General features: G+C 35.4%; 1 protein-coding gene across 10 annotated transcripts in view; it reads left to right on the forward strand.

The window, feature by feature from the left end:
• The window catches only part of LOC141917635 (rapamycin-insensitive companion of mTOR-like), a 92,445-nt gene that overhangs the window by 41,747 nt on the left and 35,844 nt on the right, over positions 1-14,854 (forward strand). For 9 of the 10 annotated variants that reach the window (XM_074810975.1, XM_074810979.1, XM_074810977.1 and 6 more), the window contains 9 exons: positions 391-473; positions 1,180-1,267; positions 2,275-2,365; positions 2,494-2,560; positions 2,669-2,749; positions 6,463-6,563; positions 9,011-9,173; positions 9,639-9,740; positions 12,447-12,493. In XM_074810975.1, coding sequence (XP_074667076.1) covers positions 391-473; positions 1,180-1,267; positions 2,275-2,365; positions 2,494-2,560; positions 2,669-2,749; positions 6,463-6,563; positions 9,011-9,173; positions 9,639-9,740; positions 12,447-12,493 — 823 coding nt within the window. The remainder of the gene's footprint in view (positions 1-390; positions 474-1,179; positions 1,268-2,274; positions 2,366-2,493; positions 2,561-2,668; positions 2,750-6,462; positions 6,564-9,010; positions 9,174-9,638; positions 9,741-12,446; positions 12,494-14,854) is intronic. The other variant, XM_074810978.1, reaches the window with a different exon arrangement.

Raw genomic sequence — 14,854 nt, forward strand, 5'->3', positions numbered from 1 at the left:
TACAGCTTTTGATAGAGAAACTGCTCACAGTTCTGCAAGATGATGCAAATCTTTGAGGTTTAAGATTTATTATTTACTGACAATTTTGTCTTTTTTTCCTGCCATTTCTTCCATGTAAATGTTGGTTTTGCAGATAATTTGGAAATACTGTTCACAGTAGAAAGGGTAAAAGTAGCTATATTTTTTAATGAAGAAACAAGGTTTTGTGATTAGAAAGCTTTGCTAAACATTGATTAGAAAGGAGATGACATTATAAAGGTAAAAAATGTTTGTGATTAGTAATTTTTATCATCTGTGGTTGTACTCAAACTGGAAATCATTTAACAATGTATCTAATGCTTTGTTTTTTGTTTGGTGATGGAATATTATTATATATTTAATGTTTTCTAGGTATTATCAGTCTGTGTAAACCTGGAAATTCTGGGATTCAGTCTCTTATTGGGGTACTCTGTATACCAAATATGGAAATACGGGTAGGTGGTAAATATTTAGTACTGATATAGGAATAATATTGGATGTTTTAAATAACATTGAAAATTTTAACAATTTTATCAGTTTAGTGGTTTAAACGTGGACTCCAATTATGAGACCACTAGCCTCGACTTTATTTGACCCCTAAGTCTAAGTCTATAATTCCATTATAAAATTCCTGTGTGATCTTAAGCAAGTTGCTTGCTTTTTCTGTCTCATCTCCTTACACATAAAATGAGAGTGGAATCATATCCTGTATGTCTGAGAGGAGGGAATGGAGGAACAAAAAGTGCATAAATTAATTTTTACTCTGGCCACCAAGTCAAAGCAAATTCACAGTAGCTGCAGTCATGAGTTTAAAACATTGAATCTGAGATAAATAAAAATGTTTTGTCCTAATTACCTGCTAGATGAAGAAGTTGATGGTGGCAGCACTAACTGTTCTAAAGAACTGTGATCCAAGTAGCCTGAGCTTCTGTAGAATTTGTAGTGACAGTCAGGCACACTTCTAAAGTAAGCAAGCCCCTTCCCTTCTTCTCTTCCCCAGATTCATCCAGATTATGAAAATAAGCATGTTATCCTAAAAGAAACCCTGAAAGAAAGACACTAATTTTAGCACTCTCTATAAATCTCAACTTCAGTATTAATAGTGAACAAAAAGACCATGTTTTTGTAAACCTACAAAATTTCTGCTTTTTTTTTTGGTAGCAAGGTCTGCTTGAGGTTCTCTATGATATATTTCGCCTTCCTCTCCCTGTTGTTGCAGAAGAATTTATTGAGGCACTTCTCAGCGTAGGTAAGTATTTTAGTACTGCTTCACATAAAAATTCTTTCTCTTAAGCTCTTCTGCAAATTTGAACCCTTCACTGTTTCTTCTATATTGTAAATTCTGGCAGTCTTAACCGTTTCATCACTGAATTCATTGGGTGTTCTGAAGTTCTGTTTAAAACTCCTTATTAACTGTTCAGTGTTGATCAAGCTATTAGAAATCTAACTTCCTTCTGACATCCTTCCTATATACCTCAGTTGTATGTTTCATACAAGAGCAGTAGTGGAGCATTTACACAAAAGACTGTGTAAATACATTACTACAAATTAGACTTCTTTGAGGTGTTAGAAGCATTAGTAATGTAGAAGTGTTGTTGAATGTTACAGAAGTTATGAAAAAAGATCTTTTCTATATATTGTGTATCTGCTAGCTATCTCTGCTGCACTTGAGCAGACTTTTACTTTTCCTAGGGCAAGCGTATGTGTTTTTATGTCTATATATTTAGCAGTTAGTCTTCTGTCTTTAGAATTACTCCTTTGTGTCACAGTGCAAAAGTATGAGCTCAAAAGGAGCAAGTCTCAGCCTTTAATGTTCCAGCAATTCTCTTCAAACTCTGGTTATAAATGTCTTTGTCATGCACTTGTATAGTCAAACTTAATCCTTGTGCACTTACAAGTAAATAAATCATTATTTGTTGCAAACTTGCTACTTTGTGGCATACTGATGTACAGTTTAAAATTTTAGGTGTGTTTGATATTTTCTGTTGAACAAGTTTAATGTGTTTATGAATTGGAAATTTCATTATTTTGGTTGATACTTAAATGAGATCTTTGTCCTAGCTTTGAAGTTAGCCTTTCTTCGTGCAAGAATGTGGATTGGATGACTTGTTAGAGATCTCTTCTGATAAAATTTTCTATAATTTTAAACCTGAAATAACAGTTAGTAAGAACTATTACTTATGTACTGACAGCTATTAAAACAACACTATGAAATCCAGTGTTATAGTTACCATTGTCCATATTTTCTTGTTATAGATCCAGGCAGGTTTCAGGACTGCTGGAGACTTTCTGATGGCTTTGTAGCTGCTGAAGCTAAAACTATACTACCACATCGAGCCAGGTCAAGGTGAGGATTTTGCAAACTCAGTCTAAACTGTTGTTTTCTGTTGTTGTTGACAAAAATATTTGTTGTTTTCTTGCAGACAAAATTAGAAATCTACTTTCTAAATGATTTCTGTACTTTTTTCTCCTTAGGCCTGATCTCATGGATAATTATTTGGCTTTAGTGCTTTCAGCTTTTATTACTAATGGACTTCTAGAGGTAACTAATGTCTTGAAGTTTAAATAGATGCTCGCCACTTTTCTTTATATAAACATTAAAATAAGATGTTATACATTAAATGTAATAATTTTCTTAACTTCTTTGAAGGGTCTGGTTGAAGTGATCACAAGTAGTGATGATCATGTATCTGTTAGAGCAACTATTCTTTTAGGAGAACTTTTGCACATGGTAAGTAAGACTTTTTGCTGAGGATAAGTAGTATTAGTAACTCATTGTAAATAGATATTTCCTATTATAGCTTTGAATTTATGCTACAAATTTGGCACATCCACTTTTCATCAAAATAATAGGTTATTTTATACTACAGCATATGGCACTTCATATATTAAAACCAGCATGAATTGATAGGAAGGCGGTTTGGAATGTACGGGAAGTACTAGGGCTTCTGCTCCAAGGATAATCCTCAGTAACCAGTTGTACTTTTAAGTTGGAGTCCTGCAAACTCGCTCATTGGTTACTGTGTTTGGGAAAAGGACTATTGATGCTTTTTGCTTTTCCTTAAAAGCATGGTAGCTCTGTGGCAATGTGCTTAGCTTTCATCTGCCTAGCCTGTGAGACAGAAACTTTCATGTTCAGCTTGATGTGGCTTACGCACTTCATATTCTTCATTCAGGCAACTCCAACTTGATAGAGTGCTCTTTCAGCACTGCTGTTGGTAGCCTTTGCTACAGAGAAGTTGAAGGAACCTTGCTTTGTTCCTTTTCCTTCTCCTTAAAATCTCTCTTATAGTAGCTTCTCTTTTTTTCCTTCACGCTATATCACAAAAAGATTAAAGTCTTTACCATTCCGCACTGACAGGATTTATACTTATTTCAACAGCTAGAGATGAGAGGAAATTGTAAATTTATTCATAGAATATCTCGAGTTGGAAGGGACCCATAAGGATCAGTGAGTCTAACTCCCTGCTCAATGTTATCTCTATTCTCCTTTTGCTATTAACATATTTTTAAAAAGCCCTTTTTGTTGTCCTGTACAGTGCTGGCCAGCTTGAACTCTAATCCAGTTTTGGCCACGTGAATTTTCTCCCTGTAGTGGCGAACAGCATCTCTGTAGTCCTCCTGTGTTGCTTGTCCTCGCTTCCAATGTCCGTACAGTTTCCTTTTCTGCCTAAATTCTAGAAGATCCCTGCTCAGCCAAGCCGGCCTTCTGCCCCGCTTGATTGACTTCCAACACTTTGGAATATCCTGCTCCTGTGCTCTTAAGAGATGGCTCTTAAAAAGTGACCAGCATTCCTGGACCCCAATACCTTCAAAAGCAGATTCCCAGGGGACCTTACTAGCTAGCTCCTTCAGCAGCCCGAAGTCTGCTCTCCCCATATCCAGGGTCAAAGTTTTGCTGGCAGTTTTTCTCCTATCACCAATGATTTGAAACTCAACTACTTCATGGTCACTGTGACCAAGACAGCCACCAATCACCACCTTCACCCACAAGTCCCTCTCTGTTTAGAAACAACACATCTAGGAGGGCACCTTTCCTAGTCAGCTCCCTTAGTACCTGCATCAAGAAGTCATCTTCAACATGCTTCAGGAATTTCCTGCACCTGTTTGTGTCCACTGTATGATGTTTCCAGTTGACATCTGGGAAGTTAAAATCACCCATAAGGACAAGGGCAGCTGATCTAGAGAGATTCCTTAATTCCTTATAGAATAATTCATCGGTGTTGTCATCCTGGCTGGGTGGTTGATAGTAGACTCCCACAACAACATCCACTTCGTTTTCTTTCCTCCTTAATCCTTACCCAGAGTCTCTCAATTGTGTCATCACCAACTGTAAGTGCCATACAATCCAACCCCTCCCTTACATACAGCGCCAGCCCCCCACCTTGCCTGTCCTGCCTATCCCTCCTGAAGAGCCTGTAACCGTCCATCATAGCACTACTGTATTTGTCTTGCTCAGATTGGTTTAGTCTCCTCCAGACCAAAACCAACCAACCAGAAGAAACCTGTTTGAAGAGTGGAACTTAACTATTTTGGTATAGAGATTATACTGTTTTCATATACACTTCAGTGCTACCTTTCAGCCTGCTGAGAAACTGTTAGTCATATGTGAAGTGATATGAATTACATTTCTTGCAAAACAGTTATTTCTTTTTGATGGCCTTTCTTGATGGCAAGAAGCATATGCAGCAGAGCACTTTTTGATCAGTTTTCTTGTTTTTTTTTTTTTTTCCCCCTCAAATTAACTGCTTTATAAGAGGCAGTAAGATTGTGAAATACAACTTCATCTTACAAAAACTTGAATATGAGTTATCAGACATAGTCTGCATCTTCAGACTATAGACTCATTTTAGTGGTACAGGATTGGCCTGTCCTTAATGTTTCAAAAAACAATATGATAGTCTTCAGGTATAGGATTGCTTATCATGACACACATGAGCTCAGCTCAGCAGCATGGGTCACAATCACAACAAATCTGTTCTTTAGTTTTCTCAGTGATTTTATTTTTTTTCTTTAAATAATTGGCAGAATTTTTTGAATGTTCAGCCAGCCATGTAGTATAAAAAGAGGAATCTGCATAAATGTGTGCTATTTTTCATGGTTTCTGGAATACTTTTCAGTGGGAGTGATTAGATGCACTGACGTTTGAGTATGCTGTAAAGCATAGGTATTTTTTGGTTTTCTAAAGAGATGATTCACTAGTCTGAGATTACTGTTTATCAAAATATTGAATAAATATTTGTACTCAAATTTTAAGATACCGAAGTAATTTCTTTATTTTCATTATTCTTTAGTTTTCAAAAGTATTTGCATAACTGCCCAAATTGATTCAAAAACCCCAAATGTTTCCCAAAATAAAAGCCATTAAATGTCCAATAACTTATGAAGTTATGTTTGTTTATCAGATAATTTTTTTGTGCAGTGTCAATGTTTAACCCCAGCTGTCAACTAAGCACCACACAGCCACTTGCTCACTCTCCCTGCATCAGGATGAGGGAGAGTATCAGAAGGGTAAAAGTGAGAAAACTCATGGGTTGAGATAAAGACAGTTTCATAGGAAAAGCAAAAGCTGTGCACACAAGCAAAGCAAAACAAGGAGTTCAGTCACTCCTTCCCATGGGCAGGCAGGGGTTCAGCCATCTCCAGGACAGCTGGGCTCCATCACGCGTAATGGTTACTTGGGAAGACAAACACCATCACTCCAAACATCCCCCCCTTCCTCCTCCTTCCCCCAGCTTTATATGCTGAGCATGACACCATATGGTCTGGCATATCCCTTGGGTCAGTTGGGGTCAGCTGTCCTGGCTGTGTCCCCTCCCAGCTCCTTGTGCACCCCCAGGCTACTCACTGGCAGGACAGCGTGAGAGGCAGAAAAGGCCTTGACTCTGTGTAAGCGCTGCTCAGCAATAATTAAAACATCCCTGTGTTATCAACGTTATTTCCAGCACAAATCCAAATCATAGCCCCATACTAGCTACTAGGAAGAATATTAACTCTATCCCAGCCAAAACCAGCACATGTAGAATCATTGGTAGTCAAAAGTATTGAATTAACATAATTAGCATAAGTTATGTTTCTGATTTTAGGGGTTTTATTACTTTTATACATATGACATAAGGATATCTGATGCTTTGCATGTTTTTGCATTTTACAACTTTAAAAACCACCAATGCAAAAAATACAAATGAGAAGGCTCTGAAAGAAGGCTTTGAGTCCTAAAATTGTCTTAAGCTATTTTCAATTGTATTTCAGATTGATTAATTAGATCAAATATTCAAAATGGTATGTGTGATTATTGCTCTGACATTATGCAAAAGGTAGTTTTGTTATCATGCATTTGTGAGAGTCTTGTGAAAAGTGGTAGATTCTTCAAATGCTGATCCTAAAGAGATGGCTGAAAATGTTATAATAAGTTATTCTAACTAGTCTTCTGTTGTTGTTTAGGCAAACACAATCCTTCCTCATTCTCACAGCCATCACCTGCACTGCTTACCAACGCTAATGAATATGGCAGCATCTTTTGACATCATGAAAGAGAAAAGACTGTAAGAATTCTAAGTTACACTTAAGAGCGAAAATATATACATCTCCTCTTCCCCCTGCAGTTGATTGAAAACCTACATTACGAGTTTTCTGATGACTGAAACCACTGCTGTCTTTATTTAAAAGAGAAATAGAATATAGAAATACTCTGTGACACTTACTAGGGAAATAGTTTTCAGTGCATGATTCCAAAAAGTGATCTATTTACAATAACAATTTAGAAATTCAGAAATTTCGACAAAAAGTTTTGATAGTAGATTTCAGAACACTTTTACATGGATTGCAAGATTATTTTTTTTTACACAGAATTTTTCTTAAATAAACTCTAAGGCACTGTTTGTCCAAGTATCATCTGAGACGTGTTCTGTTTGACCTCTCCATTGTTTCACACTTCCCTTTTGGCATTTTGATACAATTGAGCTTTCCAAACTAAAAAAGCCTGTACCAATTTTTTTCTTTTGGTCTTTATCTATAGCTAATTAAATAGTTATAGACCAAATCAGTGAATCATTATTAGTGTGAAGAAGAGCAATGGGGCTGGTTTGGTTTGGTTTTTTTGGGTGGTTTTGGTTTTTTTTTTTTTTAATTTTTAAGCCTTTTTTTCTTCAGAAGAAAATGGTCATTGTAACAGTAGTAATTACGTTAAAACTTTCTGGTGCATTTGTTTGATGTTTGCACTGATAATTTTTTTCAGTTAATTTAATTTCTATTTAAATATAAGACTACGAATAGAAATTTTAAACAACTTAGTGCAGCATTCTGCAGTGGCACATTAAGCAGCATTAGGAGCTGTTTGGCACTCATGGTAATCAGATGAGGTACATTTAGGCATCTGACTAGAAACAAATGTTTATAAGAAGCTTTCTATTCCTCTTTGAATTAGAAATACCTGAATTTTGAAATTTTCAAAACCTGTGGGCTTTTTCTTTTCATTATTTTTTAGCATTTCTCTACATCTATTAATCTTGCAATTTAACATTGAAAGTACTCTATTATAAAATACCATCTTCTGGGTTCTTCATACAATTTAAATCTCTTGAGGAAAGAAGTTAAATAATATGATAGATTTCACTGTCTTTAAAATGTGTTTCTGTAACTCAGTGGCCTTTCTTGCATTTCTTTGTAGAAGACCATTTAAATTGAGTGTGTTTGGGTTATTTTCTAATGTTATAGTAAATGTTTTTAATTATTCTTGCCATTCCCAATCTGGTTTATCAGGTCAGTATTCTGATAAATGTATTATAACTTCGTATTTTGTCTTCCATTGTGTTGTCAGTGATGAATTACGAAATCTTTTCAAACTGCTACTGTGAAATGATAAATGTTGCTTGTAGAGTGCTTCCCAGAAACTTAATTCTGCTCTTCTTTTTAGTTTTGAAGGTTTCTTACATGTCACTAGAAGACTTAGATATGTGAAAACACAGTTATTTTTCAAACAAAGCAGATCTGAAAAACCTTCACATGGTATTCCACTTGGTCAAAGCTGTGGGAGGAGAGGAAGGATGAAGAGCAGAAGGGATATGTTTGTGGATTACTTGCAGTTATTTTACTTTTTGGCATTTGTGAACATAGCTGATAGAGTAGTAAGAAGTCCTGATTTTGTTGGAAGAAAGTGGTTTTGTAGATGTAGTATTTGTTATATTTGGGGATCCTGGTTTTGGTCAACACTGCATTGTTTCATACTATGAAAAACTGTAAGCCCTGTTGCAGATTAAATTTATGTAATTTAGGTAGGTGACCAAATTCACAGGTATTTGTTTGTCTGAAGAGAATACAGAAAAACCACTTGCCTACCCTATGAGAATTTTTATATATGGGAAAGAAAGGTAGACTTATCTCCTCATTTTTTAACTTCCTTTTTTTATTTGCTCAGCAAATTATTTTTTTTGTGCTACCATTATTTTGCAATTAACTGTTTCTTCCCATGTCAAACGTAATTTCTATTACTTCCTATCTTCCTGGAAAATTCCTTACATGCTGTTGCTGAGCTGTTTAGATATAAAGAGCAGGAAATATACTACTGATACTCCTGCCACCCTCTGAGGAGAGGAAGAGAATTTACAAGAAATAGTTTGTTACTCAAAGTTGAAGCTAGCCATCTCAACTTCACTGTAGAATGTTGATCTACTGTGTCATCTCACAATACTTAATCAACTTCAAACTTTGCAGTATCTTCTGTGATACTAATTGCAGAGTAGAAGTTATCAGTAAGGCTCGTTCTTTGATACTAGAAACTCTGAAAGATAATTTCCTGTATAATTTCAGTACAGGGCTGAGCAATGTGGAAATATGAAAACTTATATAAAGAAAATTATTTTCTTTTTATTGGCTTTGGAATTGTTGGTGAATTCTTTCTTGAGCTATGTTTATTTAATTCAAGATATAGCAGTGGTACTCTTCAGTTGAATAACAGTTGTCAAATACTGATTACAGTTTTTTTTTCTATTAGACGAGCAAGTGCTGCACTCAACTGCTTAAAACGTTTTCACGAGATGAAGAAAAGAGGACCTAAACCTTACAGCCTCCACTTAGATCATATTATTCAGAAAGCGATCTCAACCCACCAAAAAAGGGATCAGTACCGTGTGCAGAAAGACATCTTTATTTTAAAGGTATTACCATTATTGATTTTTCAAAACAGAATTTGATTTTGTATTTTGGAGACTTAGATCCCACCCCCCTCAAGCTTCACAACCTCATTTAATTCAGAACTATTTATGTGACTTTTATTTAGAATTTAGAAATATATTTATTTATATTTATATAAATATTTATTTTATTTATTTATATTTATTTAGAATTTTTTTTATTTAATTTGTCTTCTAGCTACTTGTGGATACTATATTGTATTTCTAGAAATTGAGGAGTGAAATTACAATAATTTTTAATGCTTTTTAATCCCAATTATAATCTTTTACTACTACATTTTTAATGCAGTGTTATAACCATGCAATTTACTTTCAAATGCAAAATACTGTGGAGCGTAGCCCTTTTAATGATTATTACATGAACAGTAAGTATATTATGTAACAAGACATGATGCAGGGAAACTTTAGTTTTTTGTGTTTGTATTTCAGGATACAGAAGAAGCACTTGTAATGAATCTTCGAGACAGCCAAGTTCTCAATCATAAAGAGAATCTTGAGTGGAATTGGAATCTCATAGGGACCATACTGAAGGTGAGCATAAAATGGGCGTGATACTATTTTTATTAAATTATTTTGGGGGAGGTCTCCATTTCACATGTAAGCTTTGACTTTCTAATATCAATTCTGTACTATATCCCATAATCTGTTTTATTTCAGAAAATTAGGATCTCATGGGTTTAAACAGTGCTGATATAATCTCTTTGTGTACAGCCCTTAAACTACATACCAAAAATACACTACAGTTAAATTCACAAGTTTCTTAATAAGCATATATTAAATTTTATATAACTTTATTTGTATAGAAATAGACTTTATAGAATGAGATATTGTTGCAGGAGGATATTGGACCTGCACAACTCTGAGAGTTATAACAAGCAAAGCCGTTTATTTTTCCAATAGTACATACTTCTGCTCTCGCCAAAGCTCTTACTTCATAGTTAACAAATCAGCAATCAGACAGCTATCAACCTTTTCTCCTACCAGCATCAGACCCCTCTAACTCGGCTGTGCAGACCAATCACCCTCTCGTTCACGCGCTGTTCACGCGGCGGTAACTTCTCACAGCTCAGCACTTTCCCACAGCTCAGTGTTGCAGCTGGCCGTTGTTTTTCCCTGCCACCTTGGCACAACTCGGCAGTTTCTGATCTTTCTCCCAAGGCCTGTTTCTCATCAAAGCCTAGCTGTTGATTCAGAGGCTGTGCAAGGCTGACAGGCTGATGCCTCCCAGAAGATATAATGACTTTAAAGTTGCTAATACTTTAGACTTCAGTCCAAACTATATAGGGATACTGCCTTGTTCAGTTTCATAGCAGGTTTTTTTTTTTTAAAAAGAAATAATGTGTGCTGAATGTTAAGGCTGGAGGTGATCAAGCATTGGATGCTTAAACTGAGCCACATATGAAAACTTCAGTAGTATGCAGTTTTATTGTATGTTTTAAACTAATACAAATAATCCCATAGCATCAAGTTCATTACAAAATGAATTTGTTTTCACAAAATACAGGAAATATCTCTGACAGGGGCTACATTATCTTAAATATATTTAAGTACAGCTTTTAAGGTACTGCCTCTTTTTTAAGCAGAGGACAACTTTCTTTGAGTAAGAAAACTTTCTGAGTACTTGGTATGTTCTTAGAGCCAAAATATCTCCTATCATTCTGTGCATCAAAGCCATCTTTCCATTGTTACCCCCAAGTAACATTTTCTAACATTTTCTTACTGTCGTCTTTACTATGTTGTTATAAAGATGCCAAAAGTACAAAACAGGATTAATGGTGACAGACATAACCAAGATTATATTAAAAAAACCAGCACCATATTTTTTACCTTTGATTCAGTATTAAAGATATTATCAAGAAACTGCTCTTTAGAATCTCGGTTTTTAATTTGTCTGTGTAGTACTTTGACAATGGAAGTTTTATGTAGTTGACAACTAAGGTTTTCTTGGAGGTTTTTTTTTCCTCCCCTGAAATTTAGGTCAAGCTGTCAGTTTCCTTGCTATCTCAGACCTCCCCTGCAGTATATTTTCTAGTGTCCTGTCAAACAGTTCTAAATGTCTCAAAATCAGAGACTTCTGTCTTTCAGAATGAGAAGTTACTGTGTTTTCCAGTTAAATTCTAACCACTTCCATTCCTGTTAACATTATCCTAGCTTACACTAGTGTTGTGCAGTTTATCAGAGTGGTCCATCTTTAGTCCTTGAATTGGCAGGATCCAGATTTCAGTGTTTGGACTTCACCATCTCATGTGGCTACTCACCTCCCTCCCATCTCAGTCACAACCTTGTGGCTGTGGAGCATCATCTTTCCTACCACCTCACTACTTGCACCTCATGTGGTCCCTTACTGCCTTTTTTTACTTGCTCAGCTTGTTGTTTAAGCTGCTAAAAGAGCAGCAAAAGTGGCAGTGGTCAAGATGGAGGAGTTGAGCTGTGTTAACAGTAGAGCTTCATAAACTTAATCTGGCACTGTGGGTTCAATCTTACTAGTGTAGTCAGTTTTACTAATCATTAACTAGTGCACTATATGTCTTAATACTAGTATACCAATTGGAAATGTGGAACTGTATCACTTAGGTAGGAAAGAAAAATGTTTGATGCACTTGTTTCCATCCCTTCCAAGAAAATACTAGTAGCAACAAAAATAAATCTAAAACCATAGAGACAACAGATGGCTGTAAAAACAGAGGAAAATATAATATGAAGAAAGGATAGGTCCAGAAGAGAGTATTATAGCTTTGTGTGATCCTTTTTAAAACATCTTACAAAGTATCAACAGAGGAGTTTACCATTTTAATAAGCAATATTTAAGTGAACCATAACACAAAAATGATTATTTTTAAACCAAAATGGATTAATAGTGAAAACAATAAAACCCAATTTCCCTGTTATGTGTATCAAAATTTGTTTGCTGTTTGCAGAGAAGAAACTGAGAAAAACTGTTTATTTTTTGTTAGCATGTCATAGCTTGCTATTTTTGTTAGAATTATGGACTTGTACACATAGCATGCACCTGACATTCCCTGTCCTTCTCTAGAAAATACTAGAACAGTTCTTGGAGCAAGAATGCGGACTTTTCAATAAAATAAGGGGTTATTTTATAGGCAGCATTAAATGCAAGAAAACTTACGCTTCTGATTATTAGGTGAATAGAACCATAATAGAAATGAGTAAGTTTTGTGACTAATCAAGGACTGATGTACAAATTTCATATAATGTTATATTTGCTGTTTTTTCTAGTGGCCAAATGTAAATCTAAGGAACTATAAAGATGAACAATTGCACAGGTATGTAAAAATTACATAGACTTCCTTTGAAGAAAGAAATTTGGAAAAACTGGGTTTTAATGTTGTAATAAACTATTCCTTGATGTGTCACATTTCTAAAACTTAATCTATAGATAAGCAGCAAAAATGAAAATTTAGATGATTAGGTTGCTGTATTTGCTTTAAATAAACAGGTCTTTAAGCTTTAGTGTTTTCTGTGCACAGATACTGTATATATTTACTCCCTAAACAAGGATCATATCAGCCTTTCAAATGCCCTATTTAATTTTAAACCTTAAAGTATTACCTCTTTGATATTTCATACATTGATGTTTGATGTCAGCACTTGACAAATTTTGACAGAACAGGTCTACAGTTGTACAGTTTATAGCTTTCATCAAAAACCAAGAGGAAGTTATTTCTAGTTGCTATTAATGGCAAGGGAAGCATGTATGATTTGAAAAGACAGTACAGCTCCTGATTCCTTTCATGTCTGTTGGCGTTAAGGCATTTTTATTACTTTTGTGCGTGTGTGGTAATGAACATTAGTTCTTGGATGTCACTTTTAGCATGCATTTCAGAAATTGATTCAATTAAACAAACTACTTTGAAGAGTAGTTCTGTATTTGTAGGCATGGAAAGGTACTTCTACATGAATTTGAGGAAAAACCTAAAGCTAAAACATATCCTGAAAGGATCACGCTACATCATTTTAAATTTTTACTAAAAAGTAATCAGGCAACTTTTTATATAGTGTTCCCAGCATAAGTGGTAGTCCCGTTGTAATCATAGTCATAATTTAATTTTGCATTTATGTGTCTTTCTGATTTTTTTTTTCCCTAAACATTAATTCCTAATCTATACTTTGTGGTAAAGAATTATTTACCAAATCCGGTGGTTTATAACATTGCTTCTCTAAAGGAAAATCTGCAGTCCCAGCTGTGACACTTGCATCCACTCCTCTACCTACCTACCTGGGACAGTGTTCCTGTTCCCTGGTTTTGTGCTGCACTCGAGCATTGTTCAGTGCCTAAATAATTTAATTCCAAATAAATTGAGTGTGTGAGCCAGCACAGGCAGGATGCAGGAAGAACCACAAACCACAGATGAAATGCAAAGAGTAAATTTATTCCTGTTACCTAATGACTCAAGGGATCTCTGCAGCAGCACCTGGGCAGAGGCACACAAGCGGGGACGCAGGCACTGCGGAGCTCGGTCCTTGATAGTCAGGGCAAGGAGAAGGAAAAAAGGGAAAAAGAAAGAGAAGGAGCCCGGCCTGCTGCTTTCACCTGTATATATCAGGGATTTTTGCAGGTGTACTTTTCCACTGTGCTTTGATCTTTCCCACAGCAGGGCGGGAACCTCAAGGATGTTCGATAAGGTGCCTCTGAGTCTCTCACAGGCTTGTGTTATGTAAGCGCAGACATTCTACCCATCAAGCACACAGGGCTAAACAACAATTAGTGTGATATATGTGGGTTTTGGCACCCCAGCTGCAGGTCACTTGAGTGTGTTTACGATTCTCACCAATCTTCTGTTGTATTCCCACATTGAGAAAACCTAGGATTGAGTTACTGTAAAACTGCTAGTTGGTTGATCCTTTCTACAGGATTGTGGGTTAGATGCTTTAATGACTTTAAAATGCTGCTGTTCTTGTTTAATTATAACTTGTTTAATTATAAGCCATATTTTTGATATAGATCCCTTCATTTCATAGAGATACAGTTAATGCAGTGTGTGCATACACATGTGCATGTATATACATATATACACATTTAAGTATACATGTGTATATATACACTCACATATAAATGTGTGTGCTAATATATACAATATATTTATTGCTAATAATCCAGAATAAAATACATTTCATTTGACAAAATTTAAAGAAGCCCTCAGATTTCCTTTATAATTGGTCCTGTGTTTGGAGTTGGGATAGTTGCTTGCTCTCACTTTTTTAACTAAAAGCAGTGCTTTAGTTACATTTTCTTAATGCTTGGCATATCTACTTTCAGACAGAACATTCTTTGTTCTTTTAAAGCACAAATGTGTTTATTTTTTTACTAAGAATTGATGGGTAGAAGCTCTTTGCTGAAGATTTATTCCTGCAATGCAAGTTTCAAGCTATATTGTTCATGATTTCAAAAAGTTTGAGTGAGAGTCTGCATTTGCAATCACTGTGTTGTGCTTCAGAAATGCTTAAGTGAGGTGAATGAAAATACTGTTGCTGAATAAATATGGCCTTTTTCTGGCAGAACATAATTATTTTTTTTCACAGTAGGGTTAACTATTATTAGCTAAAGAAAAGTCATCACACAAACATTAAGGCAGACTCTTCCGTAGCTCTTTGCAAGTCTAGATAGTATAGTCTTTGAAACTCAC

The sequence above is a fragment of the Strix aluco genome, chromosome W (assembly GCF_031877795.1).
Source record: "Strix aluco isolate bStrAlu1 chromosome W, bStrAlu1.hap1, whole genome shotgun sequence".
Lineage (NCBI taxonomy): Eukaryota > Metazoa > Chordata > Aves > Strigiformes > Strigidae > Strix > Strix aluco.